We start from the raw sequence: 25,663 nt of genomic DNA on the forward strand, positions 1-25,663 counted from the left end.
GAATAAATATGTTTATAATATTTAGTCCTTACAATAAACATGAAAGAAATAGAATTACAGATAATTTACACCAATCAACCTTCATAAAGATAAAAAAATAATTCACATGAAACTTGCACCAATCAACCTTCGTATCATTCACTAGGTTGATAAAAAGAAAAATGCTAGAATTTTAGAACAAGACAATAAAGATATATATACACTAAAGATTACATACGCTCCATAGTGGACTTCACGAAGCCAAGAATCCTAAAATAGTGGACTTCACGGAGCCAAGAATCCTAAAATAATGGTAGAACGAGCAGAATGTTCGCCCTCCAAGCTATCTCTGCACATGACTCAATCTTCTTCGAAGTGTATGGAGAGTCACCTCCACTCCTCCAGTACCAGAAAATAATGGTAAAACAGAAGATCTTCGAGTCCACATACTCTGGTTGAATATTATAAAAGAATCTTCAAATAATAGTCCAAACATCTTTTGGAGCAAGTGCCATATTTTCATAATAGAAGTATGGTGGCACACAATAGGCTGTCCAGGCAAAACACCTGTTCACTGAGCATGGCCCATTTTGGCAAGCCAAAACTAACCAAAAGTTGATGGGTCAAGGTCAGTGAACAAATCTTTGCTAGGCTATTAGACCATCATACTTCTATTATGAGAATGTGGCTTCAAAAGTCATTGGGAAAACTATTTCAAGATTCTTTTATGATATTTAGCCAGAGTTGGTGGACTCGAACCTCTTCTGTTCTACCATTATTTTTGGATTCTCTCCATGAAGTTCACTATGGAGCGTCTGTAGTCTTTAGTGTATCTTTGTTGTCCTGTTCCACAATTCTAGCATTAAGTTGACGGATGGATGGGTTCATGTCACTCTAATTTAAGATGAAAACTATTTATTTACCTAACTTTATTGCAAGGACTAATTATTAAAAACATATTTACTCTATTTTTTACCTCAATTTTATTGCAAGGACTATTTATTTACCTCAATTTTATTGCATGTACTAAATATTAAAAACGCATTTACTCTATTTTTTCCCATACCTAATATTGATCGAGTTCTTTATCTAATATGAATCATATACAACAAGCAAGCTATCTATCTATCAAATTCTATCTCAAAAATATATATAAATAAAAAATCCTCTCCATTCTCCCTCATTCTAAAAGAACTTATTTTTCTTTATCTCTAAAGCATAATAACAATATTGAAGGGAGTAGCTAACCTTTATAACACTTTGGATGAGTGAAATCCCCACGAAAATGAGGAAAAAAATCAGAGCAGCACCTCCCTAAGCTTGCTTGCTCGCCATGGAGAAAGAGCCCGAGCTCTCGGTTTGATGAGTGGCTCGACCTCGGGGAGGAAGAAGGGGATTTTTATAGGACGGGCGTTTAGTCCCGGTTGGAAAAACTAACTGGGACTAAAGGCTTCTCATTTAGTCCCGGTTGGTAAGCATTTAGTCCCGGTTGGTTTTTCCAACCGTGACTAAATGCCCCACCAGATTCCCCCGTCCATCCTAGCCGTTACAACCGGGACTAAAGGGGAGCTTTAGTCCTGATTGATATTCTATCGGATGTGGCCGTCGGTGGTAGCCATTTGACCCGGGACTAAAGATCCTTTAGTCCCGGGTCCAAAAACGGCCGAGACATTTGTCTATGGATGGAAAGTCTCGGGTCCAAAAACGACCAAGACGTTTGTCTCGGGATGGAAAGTCGTCTCTACCGGTGTTCGTTGGTGCAGTACAGTGCAGGCACGGTCTGTCCCTGGAGATTACCCCCCTGAAGATGGCAGTGCCTATTATTGGCCATCTTTAGGGCCCATTTCGGAGAAATTTCGTGTAATTCATCCATTTCAGTGTGTACGAACTAATGTGGTTCGTCCGCAGTTCGTGGAGAATTCATGGGTTCAAAGCATGCCCCAGCACACTTCACAAGATCTCAAAAGCTCTATCAGAATCAGATATGCGCTGGGACCATTTGACAAAAAGAAAAGATAAGAAAAACAAAGATGGGAATTCTGACCCGTAATTCGTATGTCACAACATCCACAGTCGCTTTCTTTGCATTGCTCATGTGGTCGTCGGATTCTGATGGGCGCATCATGCCAACAGCGACAGTGAGACCACAGAATACCAACACCAATAGCAGCACTCGACCGGCCTTTCAATCCACTATCACGTTGATTTCATGGCTGGAAAGTGAACTTTCCACCCACAAGAGAGAACAAACCCATCTCCTCTACAAGAGATGAAGATTGTTGTTCGTTTACACACATTACTGTGGAGTCGCATCTTTTGTTGAAAGTGCGGAACCTTACGTGTGAAACCAGTCCAGTTACATGCCGTCTAATTTGAACTGTTACTATGGGAGCTAGTCCATCCTCGCAGATAATAGCGCGAACTGAATTTGCAAAACGGACTTGAACAATATAAGTGTTTTTTTTAGGAATATTTGAGGGCCAACTTTACAATTTGGTTGCAAATCATAGCAAACACCTTAACAATATAAATGAGTACAGAACAGAAGAAAGCAAAAACTTGTCCTCTTTAAATGATGATAGTAATTTATGACCACAATTATGAAGTAGATCGCCATCCATATTCTAGCTTTACTCATGCAATAAACCTATTTACTGTATAACTGCAACAGAAACAATTCAGTCATTCTGTTTACTTGTATCAGCAGTCCAGCAGTTCAGTCATTCTGTTTACTTGTATCAGCAGTCCAGCAGTTGCCAGACTGAATGATGATGATGATGCTTCACAACACAGCTTAACTAAGGGCCCTAACTAAAGATTGTCTGAAAATGGAAGTTCATGGACATTTATCTATGTTGTACTGACAAAAGTTGTTACAGTTGAAATCCATGAATTTTCACTTCGATGTGCATATTTAAAGTCCAGCAAGGGAGGTATATTTAAAATCTTTACCAAGATGATCTTGTATGAGTATATGACTGACCCTTCTATGCTTTGATTTCTTTGGGATTGTGATAGAACATGATCCATTCTTGCTTGCATTCCAGGTTAACTTACCTTTTCTAATGTTCGAGCAGATTGGACACTTATTCTGAATTAGTTTCCCATTGAGGTAACCGTGACCGGCTTTGGAATCAAGGCACTCAGATGATCACAATCTAACCAGAGTTTTTTCTATCCTCTGAGCTAACTGAATTCTGGAACTTCTCAGCGTCTGGATATCTTTACTTATTTCTGTGCTAGTCAAATAGATTCAGTCTTGGGCCTACTAGAACTTACATCAGTACATGACCAACTTTTAGGTTAATGTTTCCACGTGTGCATTCACAAACAAAGAAATCCACTTTCTAATGTTCTATGCAAAAACACAAGCACATACCAACCAGTGACTAGTCCAACTGGTAGGGCAATCATGTTAGTTTGAGTTCCATCAGGACATGGCCTCTCAGCTGTAAGCCTTAAGAATGAATACAAAATCAACCGCAGCACTTTTTAAAGAAAACTGACAAAAGAGGAAAACCTAGAAATCTTAATTCTGAAAGAAATCAGATGATGCTTCTGAATATCAAAATGTGAAGATTCTTACTGCACCTACTAAAAATACAGCATTAATCTAAATCACACAATCTGACAGTCTATGGGAAGTCTAGAGAGAATAAGAGAAATGATAAGGAACAAGAAACATAACTAAGTGATAATGACAAACTAGCAAGAAGAGCAGCAGAAATTACTATTTAAAAGATATATTTACAGAATGCTTGATAGCAATTATGGAAGAATTTTTTTAATTATTTTCCAACTTAAGTTATGTCCTTTTCATTTTATATCTCCTCCCTCTCCCTCTCAAGTTCGAAAGAGCACGAATTAATGAACCCTTCAACCGACTACCAATATATCATAACAGACAATCAAAGCACACCATTCAAGCCATCGGATTCAACTACCACAACTTCACACACTCATTCGGTTGCTATCCACATGAAGCTGACTTCACAAGGTAAACAGCATAATTTCCAAAAGGGATTCAGAACGTCTCTCTAAACTAGCTAAAACAGTACTCCCTCCGATCGTAGGTCGTTTTGACTTTTCTAGGTTCATAGATATTATTATGCACCTAGACATACACTATATCTAGATGCATAATAATATCTATGAACCTAAACAAGCTAAAACGACCTACAATTTGGAACGGATGGATTACATGAGACATGACATCAGGCTCTTTCTAAACTAGCTATCCAATCTCAAAAAAATTGAGAAGTAAAGATAGGGAACATATTAGGAACTACAGACATTAGCAAGTGATAATTGTGAGCTAGCAAGCAGAGAGCAGCAGAAATTGCCATGCCAAAGGTCATAGTGTTTTTTACTAAGCAATTCTACTTTCTTATTGAAGAGAATTGTAGATTCCCAAAGGAAGAAAAATCTAGCTCCTGAAATTACTCTAGTAACAATAATATGCTCTTGTACAGCAAACATTACTCTCCTTCTCTCCCTCTCTCAACAGTCCAAAAGTAAAACTCCATTTCCACCCAAAATGGCAAACTAACAAGCCTTCAACCAACTACAGAAAAAAAACAATTAAAGGACACCATCCAGAGCCGTGGGATTCAACTACCACGACTTCACAAAGTGTGCTTGGAACAACCTGTGGGCGAAGCAGTATACAAGGTCTAAAACTTAAATACACATCAATAGAATTTTTATCATCTTTCACATCATTATTTTCCAACTAGAAACAAAATAAACCTATCAGTAACTTGATATATTGTTGCAATGCAAAATTTTGTAGCAGCTCCCCCTTTTTAGGGGGAAAAAAAGAAGCTGAACTGACTTCTAAATATCTCATTCCCTCTGGAATCACAGTACCAACAAAAGTGTTGTTCTTGTGAAGTAACAATTTACTGATTTAAGCTCGCTCAAAGGCTTCATTTCTCATGGAAATAAGAAACTAATTAAGTGTACAACGAAACAACCACAACAGACAACTGAAGCACAGCATCCACAACCAAGGGATTGAACAACCCCCAAATATAGAAACTCATTCACATGCAGCAGACATCACAGGGGAAAGATTATAACTTCCATAGACTTGTAAATTAAAAGATCCGAAAGATCTTAGTTACTTCTCAAGTTGTCCCTAAACTGTCTGAAACAGTTGGCGATACATGAAATCTGAGTCCTGAACTTGCTATCCCATCCCACATCTAAAAGCTGGGACCTTTCATCCTTCCTCTCTTTATTAACCCATCTACTAAGACGTACATAACTAGCAGTAGCAGCTTACATAAGTGGCATCCCTTCAACCTGCAGGAGTGGAATTCTAGAACGCACCTCGCAGGCGTAGCTTGGCGGTAGTGGCCCCCTGCTTCTGGAGCATGAGCAGGTCGTTGCAGTTGAAGCCGCAGCCGCAGGTGGGGCACTCGAGGAAGTTCTCGATCCCGAAGTCCGCGGAGGCGATGCCGACGGAGAACTCGAGGTTGTCGCCGTGGCGGGTGACCTCGATGATGTTGAGCCAGAAGAAGAGGACCTTGACGGAGACGCCCTGGAGGTCGGTGAGGTGGTCGGGCTTGATCTTGCCGGTGATCTTGGTCTGGTAGCGGAGCGAGTAGGAGCCCTGGATGGAGAACTCGCAGACGGAGGAGCCCGCGCCGGACGCGGAGGCGTCGAGCGTGGCCGTGAAGGCGCCCGTGGCGTTGTTGAGGGTGTAGGCCACCACGCCCTTAGGGAGAATCCCCGGGGGGAAGTCGAAGCCGGCGAGGGCCTCGTAGGCGGTGGGCTTAGCGGAGGCGGCGGCGCCCGCCGCAGCCGCGGCCGCGACGGCGAGGAGGAGGAGGAGGCGGTGCGGGAGCATGGCGGATTTGGGAGGAGAGCGGAGTGGGGGGCTTTGGTTTGGTTTGGGGATTTTTTTTCTGGGCGTTGGGAAGGAGGGGCCTGTAGCCTGCAATGTGTCGCTTTTAAACGCCGGGTCCTACACACAGCCTGGTCAACCAACCCAATCTACTCATGGCAACAATCTGCTAGCAAAAAGGAGGATTAAACTCTCAAGTTTCAAAATTTGGCCCTATTTTTAACATCAAAGTCAACACAAATTTAGATCGATTATTACAATTAAAACAAGTTTTTAAAAAATGCCAACTAAAACAAGGTGCAAAAAGATTAAATTTTTTCTCCACAACAAGTGTGTCACGTTGTAATTTTATTCGATCAATTATGGTAGGGTATAATATCCAGTACTTTCATCTTCATCTCCTCCTTGACTATATTGTAGCAAAATTTCATGAAAGTTCTGATAGACTGTAGTTCAATTTTGTTATGTAATGGTGACTGTCGTACACATTACATCAAAACAAACTTTTAATTTGGTGCTTGATAATAATAGAGTACACATATATTTCCATTATTGCAGAGTGCTTTGCACTGTTGCACTGTATAAATGCAACTATTTGCACCTATTTGGATGAGGTAACTGTTCAGAAATCTGAATTCAGATCCAGTACTATCCAAAGCAGGTCTGGTTCAAAATAAAGCCGAACAGAGATGACTTTAGTGGGATGCTTGTGCAAGCCAGGTTAGTGCATGGCATCCTTTCATGCAAGCGCGAGAATATTCTTTCTCCCTTTCAACCGGGATTAGCATCTACACACGAAAGTCTGCGTGTCCCTAAGATTATTGAATGAGCTTCTGCACACTTCATACACATGTGCTTTCTATGACTACAATCCAATCCTTGTAATCGTGTGTAGGGGATATTGGTCTGGTGCGAACTTTTAACTACCGGTTAGGTTTTCGCTACTGACGGTGAAAGCCTTCGAGCTGAAGCGAAGTAAAGCCGTAAAATGTTTGTGTGCGCACGTCAACCACGTTGAAATTAAAAGCAACTTGCACTGCGTGACACGTATCTACCACGACCTAACGTGGCCTGTGACGCGGAAGGCAGCTGCGCCCGCCCCCGCCCCCCCCCCCCCCCCCCCCCCCCCCCCCCCCAATCTTCTATACCCGTTTATTACATCGCCGTGTCTTTAATTTCATCGAGCAGCGTGAGGTGGACCGTGGACGCGCAGTCGCGCACACATTCGGGAATATTAAAAATTCCAATCATCTTATTACTTATCAGTTACATTAATTATCAGTTATATGTTACTTCCTCTGTCCAAATTATAACTCATTTCAACTTTCTTAGAGAGCCAAACCATTTTATATTTGATCAAAATTATAAAGATAATCATAAAAGTTTATGACACCGAATAGATATACTATGACTTATTTGATATCATAAATGTTAGTAATTTATTGTATAATAAATTTGGTCAAACTTCAGATGATTTGACTCTCAAAAAAGTTGGAGCAACTTGTAATTTGGAGGTATCAAAGCATCTCAGGGTAACTTGTTATTTTGAGGTATCATGAATGTTAGTACTTTATTATATAATAAACTTGGTCAACTTTGAAATGCTTTGACTCTCTAAGAAAATTGGCATGACTTTTAATTTGGAACGAAAGGACAACTCGGATATTTTGATCCTCTAAAAAAGTTAGAATGATGTTTAATTTGGAACAGACGAAGTAGAATCGGAACAGGGGAGTAGAATTTAGAGGATTATAGTTAAGGGCATGGGCAATGTATATTGCCAAAGGGGTGCGAGTCCCACAGGAGTAATCTATAATTTAGCTATTTCGTTTTGCACAATGTGCGGTCTATAAGATGGGGCCCACGCGCTGGTGCTGGAGCGCATGCCGTACAATGAAAAAGCGGGGAAAACAATACGCGGCTCGGTGCATTATTTTGGTATACAATCGCATGTTACGTACATACTCCGTATGAAACTTGTACTTATCGAGCAACAGAGCTGAAATGTCGCACCGGACAGACACTGGTGACCATGAATTCCTAGATTTAGCAGGAATTCCCTGTAAACAAAGTCCACAACCCCCTACAACGTTTAGGAGGAGCTCCCTGGAACTGTTCTCTGCAGACATCACCTCCACAGATTGTGCACAATATTTAGACCCACAGCAGTTCCAGGAAGGCCCATACAATCGCTAGACCTTCCTATTCCGTTCCAGTGTTGTTCCCTGTGCATCTTTTGCAACTGCATGATTGTAACAATCAAACTCCTGATGCTTGCGGGTGTTTGGCAACAGCATGTACTTGAATTTGGAGAAACAGTGGGACCGAACTCTGTATAAACTAATAACCACGACTGGGCAAATGAACAGTGAAACCCTAGAGCCGTGATTTAGCACTGTCAAGCTTGGCAGCCTGCAGTAGTTTCAGGAACACAAATTTAGGTGATTCAATCAACATGAAAATTTAGTACGAGAAAAGTTCATTTGACAGGATGCATAGATGCATCAACGAAGTTAAAGGAAATAGATGCATCAACGAAGTTAAAGGAAAAGAAACTGTAGGTCTTTTACCAGAGATGCACCCTGACGAGCTCTTGCAGCTAGATATTCGCAGGGTTTGAAGAACTCCCCGTAATCCTTCGACCATGCCTCCAGTCTGTCGTACACGTATTTTGCGCCAAGTGAGTCAGCCCAAAACATCACTCCACCCCTGGTGTAAAATAGTAGCCGTATGGAGGGCATACCAATTAGCATCGACATAAAGAGGGGAAACAATGAGAGTGATACAGAATATAACTCATTGGACCTGTAGGACGGGAAACCCATTCCCATAACCGAAGCTACATCGAGGTCAGATGCTTTCAGAGAAATTCCCTCATCAAGCACTCGGCAGGCTTCATTCACCACAGGAAACAAGATTATCTCCACAATGTCATTATCTGTTAATTTCATCAGCTGAGGGAAAATAAATCAACTGTTAGATGTGAGATGTCTTAAGTTAAAACAGCGAAAAATTAAAGCTATTATTAAGTATAATGTAAAAGAGATTAGCATTTAAGAGTCTAAAATGGTTGATAAGAAACGAGCAAACTCCAAACCGTGAAATTTTCTTACTCGTTATTTTTGTTCATTTTTAGAATAAGGGATAAGTAACCAGATAGTTCCTTGCAAACCTATTTTGTTACTTCCTCGTAAAGGAAAGAGTTATATTTTTTTTACTTAAATTGCTTTAGCAAGGCATCTATTTTTCACAATTATCAGCAATTCGCCACAGCCTGTTCTGCATTTGTTTCGGACCATCTAGAGAAGTGGACAGAGAAAAGAATAAACACATGCAGATCCTCCTTATAAGCAGAGCAAGATATAGCATACGACCTTAGGATCTTGCTTTACACCCGCCATGTCCCTTGATTTCTCAACATACTTTCTCAAATCAGGATCTCGAGATGCTTTTCGCTTATGGTCATATACATAGAAGCCCTTACGAGAAGATTCACCTGAATAGTGTTTCACAAAGAAAATATCACCACAAGCAGCAGCTTTTATAAGAACAAACTCACATGGACTCGTAGTTCGAAACAAATTATGTGCCAATGTATTTCAGCCCAAATAACCTGTCCTATTATCTTCGAGCATAATCTGAAGCAGCAGCATTGATTTGTAACATCGTTCAGGATAACTTTGGAAATATTGCTTTGTTGTGGCAGTAACAACACCAAAGCCAATAAGATCAGCTAATCTGTACAAAGAATTGACACAAAAGGAACTCACTGTCAATTAAACAGCTATCTACCCTGACAAAGCATGAAGGTATCACAAGAGTAACATTGAATCTGAACTGGACAACTACGGTATATTGCTACTGCCTTACATAATGCAAGTGATTGGAGGAAATAAGGGAAAGAGCAATACCACCAGTACCTAAGCAAATGGTATGTAGATGAATTCTAAAAGTTATATTTAGGAAGAATACACGCCATGATGCATTCTACATTACATATTTGTATTGGTCCAACAACATTCTACCGGAAGGAAAGAAATAACGATAGGTTAAGTGCAGAACACGAAAATTATATGGAAATGTTCAGCCCACAATTCCTACCTAGCCAGAGTTAAATACTACAGAGTTATCAGGTTGAAGATGGAATAACTGAACAGAGTGACATGGAAGAAAACGAGGACCCCATGTGACAGATAGCAGAGGAAACAGTAGTAGTGCATATCCCGACTTAGTAAACAGACAATCATTCTTTGTAAAAGGATTGAGAACCTATTTGGTTCCTATGGCATCAAAAGGCAAGGCCACATTCTTGATCCTTTTAATGCAGGAAGCTACTTCATCAAAACTAATTATAATGGAAAGAGTACATAGTTATAGACAACTCACAGCAGACCCTACAATTCCTGCAAACAGGAACTAAAACCATATTTTAACTGCTTACCGGAAGGGCCCCATTGGCATTCCAAATTGTGTGATCACATGATCTATGTGATACACATCTAGACCATAGTCAACAAGAAAAGAAGCTGCCTGACTGTAAGGAAAGAACACCCGATTGACAGCAAAACCTGTACAGTTGCCAACAACTATTGCTGTCTTCCGTATCTTCTTTGCCACATCAAGCAAGTCCACAACAACTTGCGAGGAAGTCTGATGGGTACGAACTATTTCCAACAGTGGCATGACATGAGCTGGACTGGAAATTATGGATCAATTAGATACATGGGTTGAGAAAAGGGAACAGAATATAGGTGCATAACGCACTACCTAAAGAAGTGTGTGCCAAGGATGCGATCCTGAGAAGTTGTCTTCTGGCCCATTAAGTTCAGGTCTATCATTGAAGTGTTTGTTGCAAATATGCAATTATGATGGCAGTACTTCTCAAGGTCAGAAAATATTTGCTGCTTCAGCAATACATCCTCAATAACTGCCTGTCCATGTAGCCATCAAGATTACTGTCCACTGATTTTATTTTATTTTTTGAATGAGTAAATACTTCAGATTAGGTAGAATAAGGGTGCAATGAATATTATAAGTTACTCTACACAAGTAAGAAAAAAGCCAATAGCTACTTTTGAGGAAAGAACATAATTATTGTTATCAAATGTACTGCCAAGACTCAAGAATCAAGAGTTGTGCAAGTTGCCATTACAAAATTTTCATCCTTAACCCTCAGATAAGCAATGCATTTGTTTTTTTTCTTAGATGTTTGCTTGATAGTTGATACTGATTATACAAGAAACACTTAACTAGTTTTTTTCTTAGATGTTTGCTTGATACTGATTATATGAGAAACACTTAACTAGTTAAACCTAAACACGTATTATATAACTTGTTCTGAATCCACCACTCATATAGGATTATAGGTGACAAAGCTGCATAACCCATTCTAGTTCTATCTCATAGTATGTAAATAAGAAAAAAGCTGAACATAGATATTGGATCTACCTCAATGACTAAATCTGCATCTCTGAACTGTTCATAGTCAAGAACACCAGATACTAGGGAAAATTTATTTTCACAATCCTCTTTGGTAAGTTGTCCCTGTCTGACAAAACTCTGAAGATTGCCTGGACAGACGAACAAACTCCTGAGAAACTATGAAGACAGTCCCAACAAAATTAATGAAATGGAAAAACAAAGGTCTACCTTTAACTCTGTTAATGCCTGCAGATAAGGACTGTTCATTTACTTCTTTCAAGATAACCTTGAAGTTGTTCAATATCAACACTGTTGCAATTCCAGATCCCATTAGACCACCCCCAACAATAGCTGCCTTTTTTATTTTCCGTGGTGTCAAACCTATGTTGGTAATGTTTGGAATCTGGTGGTGATAGGTTGATATGGTCAGATAAATGAAAGCTAGTATGCTCACTAAGAAAAGCATAATTACCATTTTAATTTGAGGTACACAACTATATACTATAAAATACTTGAAAAACGAAAAGGAGCTTACTGGAATAACAAAAATCATGCACTACATCATAAACACACAGGAGTGAAGTGCGATTTCAGACCAAAACTTGATTTATCAATAAAATGAAAATAAATGAACTTACTCCACTTTATTCTGTTTTGAACTTGAACATAATTGATTAAAAAACATGAGCATGGCAATTTTTCATACATAAAAAGGATTTAAAATAAGGAAAAAGTCCATTTTTGACCATCCAACTATTGCCTCGGTTTGGTTTCGACCATTAAACTCGAAAACCAGGAATCTTTGACCACCCAACTGTTAAAACCGTTCACGTTTGACCATCTAGCGGTTTTGGTTGGTGGTTTGCTGATGTGGACGACATGTGGAAGTGGGACCCACCATCAGTACTATCTTCTAGAGGAGAGAGAGAAGAAAAGATAAGGCAATCTAGAACGGGTGCGTATGTAATCTAAATATATAAGGTGTGTGTTTGTATGGCTATTTTGGCCTTTATTCTCCTATCTTAATGCAATGATACATAGCTCTCCTGCGCATTTGAGAAAAAAAAAGGCTTTGATCATTGTAGTTCTACCAACCTTTGAAGTAGCACGCTGAGCGAAAAAAATGTGTCTTAAGCTTTTGCTTGTTTGAGTCTGCTGAAGCATTTTTGCGGAGAGCACTTCCTGTTAGAAAACAAACATACACTAAGAACCACCTGGGCAAACCTTTTAAAAAAAGACACCAGCTGGTGATTTACCTTCATGAGGCCAACACGAGGCCCAGAGACTATTCCCTCTTCAATAACATCAATGCAAACTATGGGATGCGGAACATTAGGAGCCTCATTTTTTGTTTGAACTCTTGCAAATTTAAGAATATCCCTTACTTCCACAAGATCTGGAAGCCTATCAGTTCTGTAGAGACTCTTGAACCATGGTCTCTTTTTTTCAACAATTTCTAGAGCCCAGGAACAGGCAGTGTTGACCAATTCGTTAGCTGAAGTTATGGCATCAACTAAACCGAGTTCATGTGCCTCCCTTCCTTTTATTGCCTTTGACATCTATTAAGATAACATACTAGTCCAAAATCAATAACAGTCTCATGTAGGTTTCTGTCATGACCAGATCTGCAACTTATTAGATACAAGTAATCTTACCAACAGCATCTCAAGGGCTTTTTGGAGGCCAACAAGGCGGGGAAGCCGTTGGGTTCCTGCAACAAGTCAAGACCTTTAAAGATGGTGACCAAGAAAACAAAGCAGACTCTATCTCCTTGGCTGAGAAATAGAATAAAAAATGCAAGGATAAGAAAGACACCCCTTGGCATTATCTTATCTTGTTACAGCAGATGATAAAATGTAAATTTAAACATCATAAATTTTGAATCCTAACTATGTAACAACTACTAACTTTTGGGGGTAAACTGTTGCTATTTTAAAGGAATATTATGCCCAGTGCATGCTCTTTTAAACGAATATTTAGTTAGAGCAGGAGCACTTCAAAAGAACTTATGCTAGTAGGTCAGGCATCCTGTTCCTTTCTACTTCCCACTTCCTGTTATATGGAATTGTAGGTGGTGTTCATTCACTTGAACATCTCGGGCCTGTTTGGAGCAGGTAATTCCAACAGTTATGGTTCCATTATGTGCAGCAAATTTTCAATTGCTAACCTAGTTGAATTGTTAGCGTCATTGAGCATTGCTATCGGACCCAAATTGATTTAATTCTACTTTTATGCTGTTAATGCTTTCATACCCTATTCATCATGGAAATCTAAATATAACATGGGCCCTTCCCAAAAGGAGATAGGTGCAGTTAACATATTAATGTTCAGGGCTTCAGGCTTAAGGCTGACACAGCACAAATAGGATACTTTGAGCAGATATTGGGGCGTTAGTGAGAGTAAATGTTGGGAGTTGAGATTACCTCCCAGTCCAGGAATGATCCCAAGTTGGAGTTCAGGCAGCCCTAGTTGAGCTGATGGTGTTGAAATACGAGCATGGCAAACCTTCACAGAAGGAGGTAACAAATTACCACATAGTTTTAAGAAAAAGTGCAGCAAACAGACTAAACCATGATCCAACCAAATAACCTAGGCATACCATTGCAACCTCCAATCCGCCACCCAGAGCAATGCCATCTATAGCAGCCACTGACGGTTTGCAAGCATCTGGCAGCACCAAACACTCAATGCCAAAGATAATGGAAATTCTCTGCCTATGTACATGCATGCTTTAGAGCAACAGCATGAGAAGTTACCTTCCACTATGTCACTCAAGAAATCAATCGACATGGATCCAGGCTTCTCGTTTTCTGGTGATATGAAAACATTTAGTTGTGGGAATGAAAAGGGAAACAACACACTAGACACTCGACCTCAATCTTACTTGGCATTTTTCCAAATGCAGTTATATCGAATCCACCGCAAAACCTCCCCTTGGCACCTGCAGAACATGTGAAACACTAGAAGAACAGCACTGGCACAAGATGCTCAACAAGAACTCTTCTTTTTCCAGAAAATACCAGTGAGGACGATTGCCTTGACATCACTCCTGCTTAGAGCCTCCGCATAGTTCCTCTGCAAACTGGCTATGGCTGCAAAAAATAAACAAGGGGGACTATCATACTCGGACATTCGTGATCAATGGTTTTAATTTGGGGAAACATGGTATCTAGAGGGGGAACTGGTTAAAACCGTTGCAGAGTTCTATTCTATGAGAGTAGAAAACCAATTTTTAGCAGTTGCACATAGCAAGTAGAACGTCACTATTGCTAAATTACTTTATGAAGGCAGCCAAACAGAAATTCTGAATTATAGAGCATGTAGGACTGAACCATCAAGGGATGAGGAAACAGCCAAAGCAAGCATAAGTTGACTTGTTAATAAACCAGAGAAAAGCATATACTCCAAAAGACGGCTATAGCAAGACGGGAACAAAGGCGTTGGTCAAGGAACGGGAGGGTTGACTGTAAAAGTCTGATTGGGCGAGGCAGAATTGCAAAATACATTAGCAGGTAATGGCATTGCTATGGTGCTGCTACAGCCCACAGGCGAGTCTGGATCACACATAACAGATAATCCCCCAATGGCTACCGTTGCAGCGCGAATCGAAGGCCGATTGAACCCGAGAGCACTCCCACACAGTCCCCGAACCGACGAACCCAAAAACGAGGGGGGATGGGAGACAATCACGGAGCGTGCGCGGGAGATGGGGGGCAGGTCTGGGAGCCTGGGGGCTGGGGGTGAAGGGATACGAGTAGTACCGTCCAAGGAGAGGGCGTTGACGGGCGGGTTGGAGATGGTGATGACGGCGACGCCGTCCGCGCGCACCTCCATGGCGGTGGTGCCCTTCGCCATCTCCGGCAACGGCAGCGGCAGCGGCAGCGCGGCGGGGCCGGAGCAGGAACAATTCGTGGAGGATTCCGGTCCCAGTTGGGTTTTATGGGCAAAAGGCTAATGTTTGTGACGGCCACGTCGGCCAACGGGCCAGGCTGTGGCATCAGCTACACTGTTCCCTGCGCAACGGGGGGAGGTCCCTCTCGTACGGAATCAGTATGTAATAAAAATGCAAATGCAATGTAGTTTTATTTTTATTAGACATAGCCTTTTTTAAGATAAATTGCGACCATCTTTTTTTTTCACAAACTAGTGTTGATATAGTTTGAAGACAATGACTTATTAATCTAGAAACATATGTTCATAGTTCTTATGCACTGAACCTGTAAATGATTTGTTGGTCAAAACTTATTTGGTCTAAAACCATTTAAATACGAAATGCGACTTCAAAAGAAAATTCATTGCGGTCGCAGTGGTGTGACGTCAGTGTTGTGCGAATCATGCGGAGGTTGGCGTGCGTATCACATCACGTGGCTCACGCTAATTATTAATCTTCCAGGTGGAGACGACGGTGGGTGCGGCATTGGGATTGTGACGTGACGCCGATCGCTGCACCAAGCTAATTTTTAGTCCGAGTCAAATTGAATATTTGATACCAAGAAGGACTAATTCTGAACTAATTATAAAACTAATTATATAAAGAGAGCTTATTCCCAAGATGAATATGTTAAGCCTAATTAATCTATAATTAGCACATGTTTACCGTAGCATCACATAGGCTAATCATGGACTAATTAGGCTTAATAGATTCGTCTCGCTAATTAGTCCTCATTTATGCAATTAGTTTATCATTAGACTATATTTAACACTCCTAATTAGTGTGCAAACATCCGATGTGATAGGACTAAAGTTTAGTCTGGGGTATCCAAACACTCCCTTATGCTCAAGCTAATGACAGATCGCCGCTCGGGTGGATGGTGGGTGGGAGCGGCTCAGCGGCGAGCTCGTCGCCAGCCGCCGGTGGTCGAGGCCGGTAGGGTGCGATTGTGGCGGCGGAGGTTAGGGTTAGGGTTCCGTGGTTTCGAGGGCTCCAATGGCCACCGGCCTTAGAGGAGGAGGGCAGCGGCTACGGAGGTGGTGGGTTGGCCGGCGGCGGAGGTGAGGCAGCGATGCCGGACATCTTGTGGGGCAGTGGCCGGTAGCGGGGGTGAGGAGCACTGCCGGATTAGGAAGAGCAAGCCGGAGGGGTAACTGTGGTTGGTGGGCGGTTGGCACGGTGACACGCTCGTCACCAGTCGGCCGACGCAATGGAGGTGGCGATGGGGAGGGGAAGCAACAGGAGGAAGAAAAAGAGGTGTTGATGAGCTTCTGCTAGATCTAAACTCTGTAACTATCTAAACTCTAAAACTATCTGGCTTGTGAAAGCTAGATAGGAGTTCTCTTGTTCTCCTCCTCCCCTTCCTCAGTTCCTCTGCTTTATGCTCTTGTCGTGTGAACATTTCTGATGATCGTGGTTGTTGATTACACAGGATCTCCAGCAAGGAAAACACGCACAGATACAGGTACAAGACGAAGCTGAAGAAAACCAACATGACTCAAGACAAAGAACGGCTTGGTTTGATTCTGAAGAAAACCAACATGACTCAAGACAAAGAACGGCTTGGTTTGATTCTGGTTGCTTATTTTTAGCACCCGTCACATTGAATGTTTAGATACTAATTAGGAGTATTAAACGTAGACTATTTACAAAATCCATTATATAAGTGGAGGCTAAACGGCGAGACGAATCTATTAAGCCTAATTACTCCATGATTTGATAATGTGTTGCTACAGTAAATATTTGCTAATGATGGATTAATTAGACTTAATAGATTCGTCTCGCCGTTTAGCCTCCACTTATGTAATAGGTTTTATAAATAGTCTACGTTTAATACTCTTAATTAGTATCTAAATATTCGATGTGACACATGCTAAAAATAAGCAAAATGAACCAAACGCCCCGAAGAGTACAGAGAAACAAGACTATAAAAACGAAACGAAAGGCATAGTACGGTGCGCTGACCGGCCTAACCGGAAGAGGAAAAAAACTTGTTACCTTATTAGCACTAGTTAGCTCTAGCAGACTAGCAGTTTTGCCAAGCCTTTGCTTGATGATCTCCTCCATGCCCTTCTCACCTTTACCGGAGGGACTGGTGGGTAGAACTAGAAGCGCTCACTGCCTCCATGGCAACGCGACCTCGTAGGGCGGCAGAGGCAGGCTGTTGGAGCCCGTTGGAGCCCGGGTTCTGGCCGCTAGGGACGTTATTATGCTCGAGCGAAACATCACCACCATCGCCGCCACCGGGAACCTCTCTCGTCGCCGCTGTCACTGCCATAGCAAGCAGCACAAGCCCCAGGACGATGACGGCGGCGACCCGGTGGCGGGTGCCGAGGACGCTGACGCCCATGTTGGGGTGAGTTGGGACGTACGGTGTTGTGCTTCACCTTTCTTACTTAGCTTGCGAGATGTGACGAAGGCGGCGTTTGGACACCTGGAGCTAAACTTTAACCCTGTCACATCGAATGTTCGGATGCTAATTAGGAGAACTAAACATGAGCTAATTACAAAACTAAGAGCAGAACCCCTAGGCTAAATTGCGAGACGAATCTATTAAGCCTAATTAATCCATCATTAGCGAATGGTTACTGTCGCACCACATTGTCAAATCACGGACTAATTATGCTTAATAGATTCGTCTTGTGATTTAGCCTAGGGGTTATGCAATTAATTTTGTAATTAGCCTATGTTTAATACTTCTAATTATTGTCAAACATCCAATGTGACAGGAGCTAAAGGTTAGCCTCCAAACACCCCCGAAGATTCATGGATCACGGCTCCCCGCGGGGCTAGGTTGGGTCACCCGAGTGAATAGAATAATACATGGTATCAGAGAGATCTTTCCACTGTGTGATGGAGCAATTGATTCACTGAGCGTCAATCAAATTGATGCATGCCGTCTCAACAACGAATCTGCCATATGTACTTAGGGCAATTCTCAATATGATCTAGGCAGGTTGATGATTCATGTGATTGTTTTCCTACTCCATGCGATTGCGACCATGCTTCTAGTTCTACCGCCTGATTTGCCGTAGCTTCTAATTTTCAGAGAAGATTTGCCGTAGCTTCTGTAGTTGTGGGCTGGGCTCAGTGCGGGACCGCACAGCGCGGCGTGCATGCGCGTTGAGCTGACTGGGCTCTGCGATAATGAACCAGAGCGGACTTTCACCCCGTTCGGCAGAGCTAGTAGCGGCTGCCGCTGCTGGCTTCTGCTGCTAGCGGCTGCAGCGCAGCTGCTAGCTGCTGCTTGCGGCTTCATCTGCTTCCAACGGCCGAAGCCACTTCTGCTTCAAACTGGAGTTAGTCAGTATTACCTGCAAACAAGTATCTATGTTGTTTCCAAAAGAATTTATCCACCAAATAATTTAGCAAGTCTTATTTGGCTATTCTTTTTTATAAAATCAAACTATTGTCAGCCGTGGGACTACAGATCATTCGGAAATTATTGAGAATTAAAAAATGTAAGGTAGTTACGAATAAAGAAAATAAATTGTTTCCCTACGGATGCGAGCGAGGGAGCGGTGGCAGCTGCTCCTTAGCAATTTTCGGTCTGTTTTCCCTACGGATGCGCTGCTACGTTCGAAAATTAAATTTCTAACGGTAAAAGGATCTACAACATTTTAATATTGTCGCGCAAACATAACCAACCCACTGGAGGTTACGAACGTACACAACAACTACTACAATTGGTTACATACAAATTACAACATTAACGTACACAACATACACCCATCATTTACATCAAAGAGATTCCCGCCGCAATCCAATCTCGTACACTGGCCATATCAGGAGTAGCATTTGCTTCCACCCATTCGGACACCCCATAGTCCGAAGCTCGCGCCATGGTCGAACCTGCATTACTTGCATCGGCAAGGTCCAGCAAATAATTATGGAGTGCAAAGCAAGCAATAACAAGCTTCGTTTGCCAATCTCAAGAGTATAGTGGAACTTCCCACAGAATGTGCCACCTGGATTTCAGCACTCCAAATGCGTGTTCGACCACATTGCGAAGACTGGAATGGTGAAAGTTGAATTTCTCCTCCAATGTGTCCGCCGACCTTTGCTAAACTCCTCCAAGTGATACCTGGTATTTTGATACGGCCCCAGATACCCTTCTCGAACTACGTAGCCCGAGTCGACCAAATAATATCGGCCTACAGATAATCAAAAATATTCAACATTAGTGCACCACATTTTGCAATTGCAGCTTCATGTGCGTAATTAGTCAAGTACCATACCTGCAGGTGGATGAGGGTAGTTCGGTGCCGCCATACAATCCCGCAACACCGCCATGTCGTGACAGGATCCTGCCCTCCCCGCTCCTACATACGTGAAGCACATGTCCATATCGACTATAGCTAACACATTGAAGCTCGTCCACCCTTTTCTGTTAATAAAATCCAAACGGGACTCACGCCCGACCAGTACTGGAATGTGCGTACCGTCTAGAGCACCTATGCACCCATCAAAGAACGGTGCATATTGGTTGAGCTTATGATTCACCTTAGAGTAAGCAGGATCCTTCGGAGCGATGACTGTCTGGGCAAATGAAAACATTACATTTGCCACATGCGCCATCTTCCTACTACCTGTGTCCAAACTCCGATCAAATCTTTCTCTAATTTGCCGGCAAGCCTATTGTGTCGCCCACGCCCACACGAACATACCTAAAGCCTCAACAGATTCTACCCCTTGCGACGTTTTCAATCCATGATTGCTAACCAACATGTCATGCAACTGAAGGAACGTGTCGGGATACATACGAAAATTATCGAAGCACCGCCGCCTGTCCCGCAGGTTCAGCTCAACCCATTGCCGTCCCGTCATGCGTGGCAGGTCAACTGGCGGGTTCCGCCCACGACGCTGAATGCTGTGAACCTCCGCATGTGCGGCTGCAGCTCCTGCTAAACACTTTAGATCGAACACGGAGCTGCTGTCGCTGTCGGTGTCACTGTTTTGTTCCTCTGCACTACTCATACTTGATTCAACCTGTGCATGCACAATCGGAGGGGCATCAACAAACACACCTTACACATAGGTAGTTGCACCGAATTATACATATCCATTTCTTTTGAACCTGTGCAGTGCCTGTAAAGTTCCCTCTCCCCCTTCCTTGAGCTGCCGCAGAATTGAACCAATGCTCCTGCTACTGATGAGCGGAGGGCCACCAAGGCTCTACTGAACTACCTGTTCAAAAGATTAACACAACAGATATCAAAATTCCAAATAACTTCAAAGCAATGTTAAATGACACAAGGTAAAAAAGTTCTGATCCAACTTGAAAGGAATTTAACTTGAAAGGAACTTAACTTGAAAACTTAACAGAAAACTTGAAAACTTAACTTGAAAGTACTGATCTAACTTGAAAACTTGAAAACTTAACAGAAAGTACTGAAAGGAACTTAACAGAAACTACTGATCCAATTTAACTTGAAATAAATTGCTGAGCATGGACGACATCAAACTTGAAAGGAATTTAACTAGCACTAAAATGAAATGTTCAACGGACAAGACATGTTACATAAGCTAACATTACAGGAACTTAACACAAGTGCAAACATTATTTTCGAAACCGATCAGTACACAACACTACGATAAATTAAAGTCATGCCACAATCACTTCTTGTTCAACATGTCCCAGTTGAATTGTATCCAGTTCATTCGGCCCTCTTTCGTTGTCATCTCCGTCAACGCCGTCCGATACTCCGCGTTCTTAGTACATAAATACAAAGCCTGGCAATAAAGCGGAGACCCCTCCTGTATACCATCTTCCTTCAGGAGCTGCATACAATGAACCATTTCCCCCCGGGCAGCACGTTGCTGGCTCCTTTTTGCCACACTGTCGGATAGCTCCCTGATGTACTGCTCCAAGTTGTCACTTCTTTTTTTCGTAGGACTGTCCACAGAGTATTCCCGGGCCGGCCGTTTGGACATGGCTCGAGCACTACTAGCAGGCGGGGGATCCTGGTCCAAGTCTGCTGCATTACCCTCAGTCCCCACGCTAGGTGTTGCCTCACGAATACCTCCTGCCATCAGCAAGGTGCCCCTGTCTTGGGGTTCATGGCCAAACAACTCAAACAATTTGTCGAGGAAAGGTGGAGGCTTAACAGAAGTCGGCTGGGAACTCGGTTGGGACCTCGGTGGGGCATCACCACCAGTGGTGTCCTGCAATGTTGAAGCAACAGTAACTGATCAAGGCCAAACACATAAAAGTACAAACAAGATGCCGAGTAACTTAGGGGCCTGGCATAGGACGTACCTCTTCGTCCTCCTCCCAATAGGTGGCATCAGCAGAAACACCACCAGTTTGTGTGTCACGCCCTAAACCAGATTTGTTTTGCAAGGCGAGCCAGCTGTGGAATGCCCTCCTCATGTTGTTGAGCTTGTTCTACAGCTGCTCGCTGCCCAAATGCAACCCAGTTTGTGCCCTGAAGCCTGAGTACACGTTCTTCCATCCCAACTTAGTGAGGCATCTGTTGCTCCAATTGAACTGGTTCTTCTGAGCAATGCACAAGTCCAGCAAAGTTTTCGTCGTGCCCTCATCCCAGCTGGCACGATTATTCATTTGAGTACACAGGAGCTGCAATTATATGGCACCGAGCTACGGATAACCAGGAGCTGCGTACAACTAAACAATCTAAAATTACTGGATATGTTACTTGCCTTAGCAGGTGTCTTGGCGCGTTTGTGGCGGAAACTGTACGGGTACACCGGTGGGGGAGAGCACGACGAAGTCGATGACGATGCCAGTGTGGGCACCGTTGGTACTTCCTAGCGGTTGGCCTGCTAGTAGCCTTGTATCAGTCGCCTGGAAAGGTGAGAACCAAAAACAGACTGTGAAAATAATCCACCAGAAGGTTGAAAATACAATCACGGTCACAAAAGAAAGATTTGAGGTTTTGATGTGCTAATTTCATCATTTGAATCAGTTATCCTGAATTTAATTTGGACACTAGTTTCATTTGAGAATTAAAGTAAGAGTGATATGCAATAAAAATATAGAAATAAGCATGCCATGCTAGAATGTTGCAGTAGGTAGTTTAACATCTAACATAGTCAAAACATCTCATTTTATTCATGCAACAATACGAAGCATATGCTATCAAGTAGCAACAATAAGAAGATTAAGTAAACGCTAAATAGTTGACCACCACTTCATATTAAGGATGCCTTCTTTCAATCACTATCACAGTCATCAGTACATCTGGTCTAAAGCACAAACAAGGCATCTTTGTACACTAAGTAATTCCAAATTTAAGTTGTAATTAGCTTAACAAGATATGAGCAACCATCTGGAAATTCTGTTGCACTAGAGCATAGCCACAGTGGCTAGTCACGAAAAATGCAATTAATTATCCATTTCCTTCCCACTAATTAAATTATTTAAGGAGCTCAATCTTTGCTAAAATTTGAAGAACCTAATACAGGATTGGAAATGGACAATCAAGAATATGGTTAAGTGTTATGGTTATCGGCATCGTCAGTGGATAGGAAATTTTTTGATGCAATTTGAAAAACTCCGGTGCCACAAAAGATTAAAGTTTTTATATGAAAACTAGCCTATAATGGTCCGGATGTCCAAACCAATAGATTACGCCATCACCTAATCTCCTGCAACATGTTCAATATGTGGCATGGAACCTGAACATGGTCATCATGCGATGGTTCACTGCACTAAAGCCACTGCGTTAAGATAAACTACCAACCAAACCGTACCACCATGGTTCACCCACCCCAAATCTCCATGAATCCGATGGGGGAGCAGCCATACCTGTGAGCGAAGGGGAGGGAGGGGGGCGACGGACTAGGAGACGTTCCTTGCACGCGACGGCCCGCCGGCGGCGGGAGCGGGTGCGCCCGGTCGGAGTTGCGGCGGCGGATCCGGAGGGATCGGCGGCGGCAGATCCGGAGCGAGCGACGGAGGGGGCGAGCAGCAGGACCGACGGCGGCGTCGCCCGGCCGAGCGCGAGGGAGAGGGCGACGCGACGGCCGGCTGGCGCCGGAGACCGGGCGCAAGCGCGGGAGCAGGTGCGCGGAGGGAGCGGCGGCGGCGGATCCGGAGCGAGCGACGAAGGGGGCGAGCAGCGGGACCGACGGCGGCGTCGCGCGGGCGAGCGCGACCGAGCGGGTGACGCGACGGCCAGGCGGCGCCGGAGACCGGGCGCAAGCGAGCGGGTGCGCGGAGGGAGCGGCGGCGGCGGATCCGGAGGGACCCCGACCGACGGAGGGGGCGAGGAGAAGCGGGAGGGACGGCGGCGTCGCGCGGGCGAGCGCGACAGAGCGGGCGAGGCGAGGGCCGGCCGGCGGCGGAGAGCGGGCGCAAGCGAGGGAGCGGGGGAGCGGAGGGAGCGGCGGCGGCGGAAAGGGAGCGAGAGAGAGCGACGGGCGTATGTGGGAAGTGGACGGGGACGGGAGGCGAGAGGAATTGGATGACCGTGTCGGTGGAAGCCGCTCGAACGGCGTCACCGTGAAGCGCTCCGAACGGCTGGGCTGAAAAGCCTAGCCGGAAGAAGCCCAGCGCCGCAGCAGAAGCCCACCGAACGGGCTGTTTACTCCTGGGCTAAAAATCTTGAAACCAAATCTGAGAATAGAGAATACAGAACTGACGTTGATACAAGTTTAGCCAATATTCCTTGTCTTCTGTTTTTTCCTTTTGCAACCCTTGTGTTCTTTTAACTGGTTTGCAACCCTATTGGTACGCACATAATTACCAGTGATTACCAGCACATATTGTAAGAACCACAGAGGGATTTCCTAACGCAGCATCAATGGTGGCCGTTTGAATAGGATGAGCACGCACTAGTTGACGTACATTTGTTGACGGACGCCTTCCGTCGATGCCTGAGAAATGGACGCCTTCATCAATTCCACGGTATGGATCCCTCAGTTTCTCCGTCGTGACCAGATACGTGCGAGACGTAGCCGCGTTCGGACAATAACGGAGTCGATGGTGCCCCAGCCCAACCGAGGGCGCCGTGCAAACCCGTGTGCCCCGCCGCCGGTTTTGGCTGGTCGGTCCCATGTGACGCCTGCGCGATCGAGCTCCATCTCTGGCGCGCGGTGCACGAAACCACGAATCACGAAGACGACCGAGAGAACCCGTAAGGAAAAAGGGCGGTCAAGGCGTGGGTAGGCGGCTGTCCCCGGTGGGCGCGTAGGGTTTGGTGCCGCCACGGTGACTTTGGACGATGCCTCGGTGGCACTTTGTGCTTACTCGATCATAGTATATCATTATTCCATGGATCATTTGGTCAAGGAAATTAGAACTTGTAGTCCAAAGACTGATCTGATATGGTCTGGTACTCGATCTGAGCTTGCATTGCTTTTAAGACGGTGGTTGGATATGATGCGCTTAAACTTTAGGAGGGGTCATATCGGATGTTCGAACGCTAATTAGGGTCATATCGGATGTTCGAACGCTAATTAGGAGGACTAAACGTGAGCTAATTATAAAACTAACTGCAAAACTCCTGTACTAATTCGCGAGACTAATCTATTAAGCCTAATTAATCCATCATTAGCAAATGGTTACTGTAGCACCACATTGTCAAATCATGGACTAATTAGGCTTAATAGATTCGTCTCGCGAATTAAACTCCATATGTGCAATTAATTTTATAATTAGACTATATTTAATACTCCTAATTAGTATCCAAACATTCGATGTGATAGGTACTAAAGTTTAGAAGGGTGTATCCAAACACCCCTTTAAAGCTTAATAGACTGGGGTAGTGGAAAGGAGTAGAGTATCAAACTACTAACGAGGGTGTTTTGAGACTGAATACGAGTTGCTAAACTTTGAGCAGGATCATATTGGATGTTCGGATGCTAATTAGGATTAAACATGAGCTAATTACAAAATTAATTGCACAGATAGAGTCTAATTCACGAGACGAATCTATTAAGGCTAATTAATCCATCATTAGCAAATGGTTACTGTAGCACCATATTGTCAAATCATGGACTAATTAGGCTTAATAGATTCGTCTCGCGTATTAGACTCCATCTGTGCAATTAGTTTTATAATTAGACTATGTTTAACACTCCTAATTAGTATCAAACATCCGATGTGACGGGTGCTAAAGTTTAGGGTGGATACTAATTAGGAGTGTTAAACATAGGCTAATTACAAAACTAATTGCACAGATGGAGTCTAATTCGCGAGACGAATCTATTAAGCCTAATTAGTCCATGATTTGACAATGTGGTGCTACAGTAACCATTTGCTAATGATGGATTAGTTAAGCTTAATAGATTCGTCTCGTGAATTAGTATAGGGTTTTGCAATTTAGTTTTATAATCAGCTCATATTTAGTCCTTTTAATTAGCATCCGAATATCCAATGTGGCACTTCTAAATTTTGGCACATCGTATCCAACTTTTATTGGGATTTCAACAACTGAACGTGGGATGCCAGTACGATGTACTCCTAGTACATTATTTTTAGTTCGTGCTAGCAGGCTAGCAGCTACGAAGGAGCG

The 25,663-nt window shown here is 43.2% G+C and overlaps 2 protein-coding genes across 3 annotated transcripts; both read right to left on the bottom strand.

The window, feature by feature from the left end:
• Positions 1–5,040: 5,040 nt before the first annotated feature.
• LOC117850959 (uncharacterized protein At5g01610) lies at positions 5,041–5,914 on the bottom strand. Its single transcript, XM_034732848.2, has one exon. It carries the CDS (start codon positions 5,831–5,833, stop codon positions 5,303–5,305), a length of 531 nt encoding a protein of 176 aa, XP_034588739.1. The 5' UTR covers positions 5,834–5,914; the 3' UTR covers positions 5,041–5,302.
• A 1,822-nt stretch (positions 5,915–7,736) lies between these two features.
• LOC117849540 (glyoxysomal fatty acid beta-oxidation multifunctional protein MFP-a) lies at positions 7,737–15,173 on the bottom strand. Of its 2 annotated transcripts, none has more exons than XM_034731113.2 (18): positions 15,013–15,173; positions 14,272–14,343; positions 14,136–14,192; positions 14,008–14,061; positions 13,851–13,918; positions 13,675–13,756; positions 12,907–12,962; positions 12,508–12,810; positions 12,347–12,433; positions 11,480–11,654; positions 11,279–11,400; positions 10,598–10,761; positions 10,272–10,526; positions 9,444–9,568; positions 9,205–9,326; positions 8,636–8,784; positions 8,401–8,539; positions 7,737–8,242 (listed from the first exon to the last, which is right to left on the bottom strand). In XM_034731113.2, exons 1-18 carry the CDS (start codon positions 15,104–15,106, stop codon positions 8,207–8,209), a joined length of 2,160 nt encoding a protein of 719 aa, XP_034587004.1. In that variant the 5' UTR covers positions 15,107–15,173; the 3' UTR covers positions 7,737–8,206. The 2 variants fall into 2 exon arrangements, with proteins under 2 accessions (XP_034587004.1, XP_034587005.1); XM_034731114.2 differs by lacking the exon at positions 15,013–15,173 and adding an exon at positions 14,843–15,005.
• Positions 15,174–25,663: the final 10,490 nt, after the last annotated feature.

Source organism: Setaria viridis, chromosome 3 (genome assembly GCF_005286985.2).
Source record: "Setaria viridis chromosome 3, Setaria_viridis_v4.0, whole genome shotgun sequence".
NCBI lineage: Eukaryota > Viridiplantae > Streptophyta > Magnoliopsida > Poales > Poaceae > Setaria > Setaria viridis.

What these genes read in the sequence shown, in the direction of transcription:
- LOC117850959 (XM_034732848.2), bottom strand. Translation starts at nt 5,833, where the DNA reads ATGCTCCCGCACCGCCTCCTCCTCCTCCTCGCCGTCGCGGCCGCGGCT.
- LOC117849540 (XM_034731113.2), bottom strand. Translation starts at nt 15,106, where the DNA reads ATGGCGAAGGGCACCACCGCCATGGAGGTGCGCGCGGACGGCGTCGCC. An exon ending in TGCATTTGGAAAAATGCCAA is followed by an intron (nt 14,062 to 14,135) that starts GTAAGATTGAGG and finishes TCATATCACCAG; the next exon opens with AAAACGAGAAGCCTGGATCC. An exon ending in AGGCATTAACAGAGTTAAAG is followed by an intron (nt 11,401 to 11,479) that starts GTAGACCTTTGT and finishes TCGTCTGTCCAG; the next exon opens with GCAATCTTCAGAGTTTTGTC.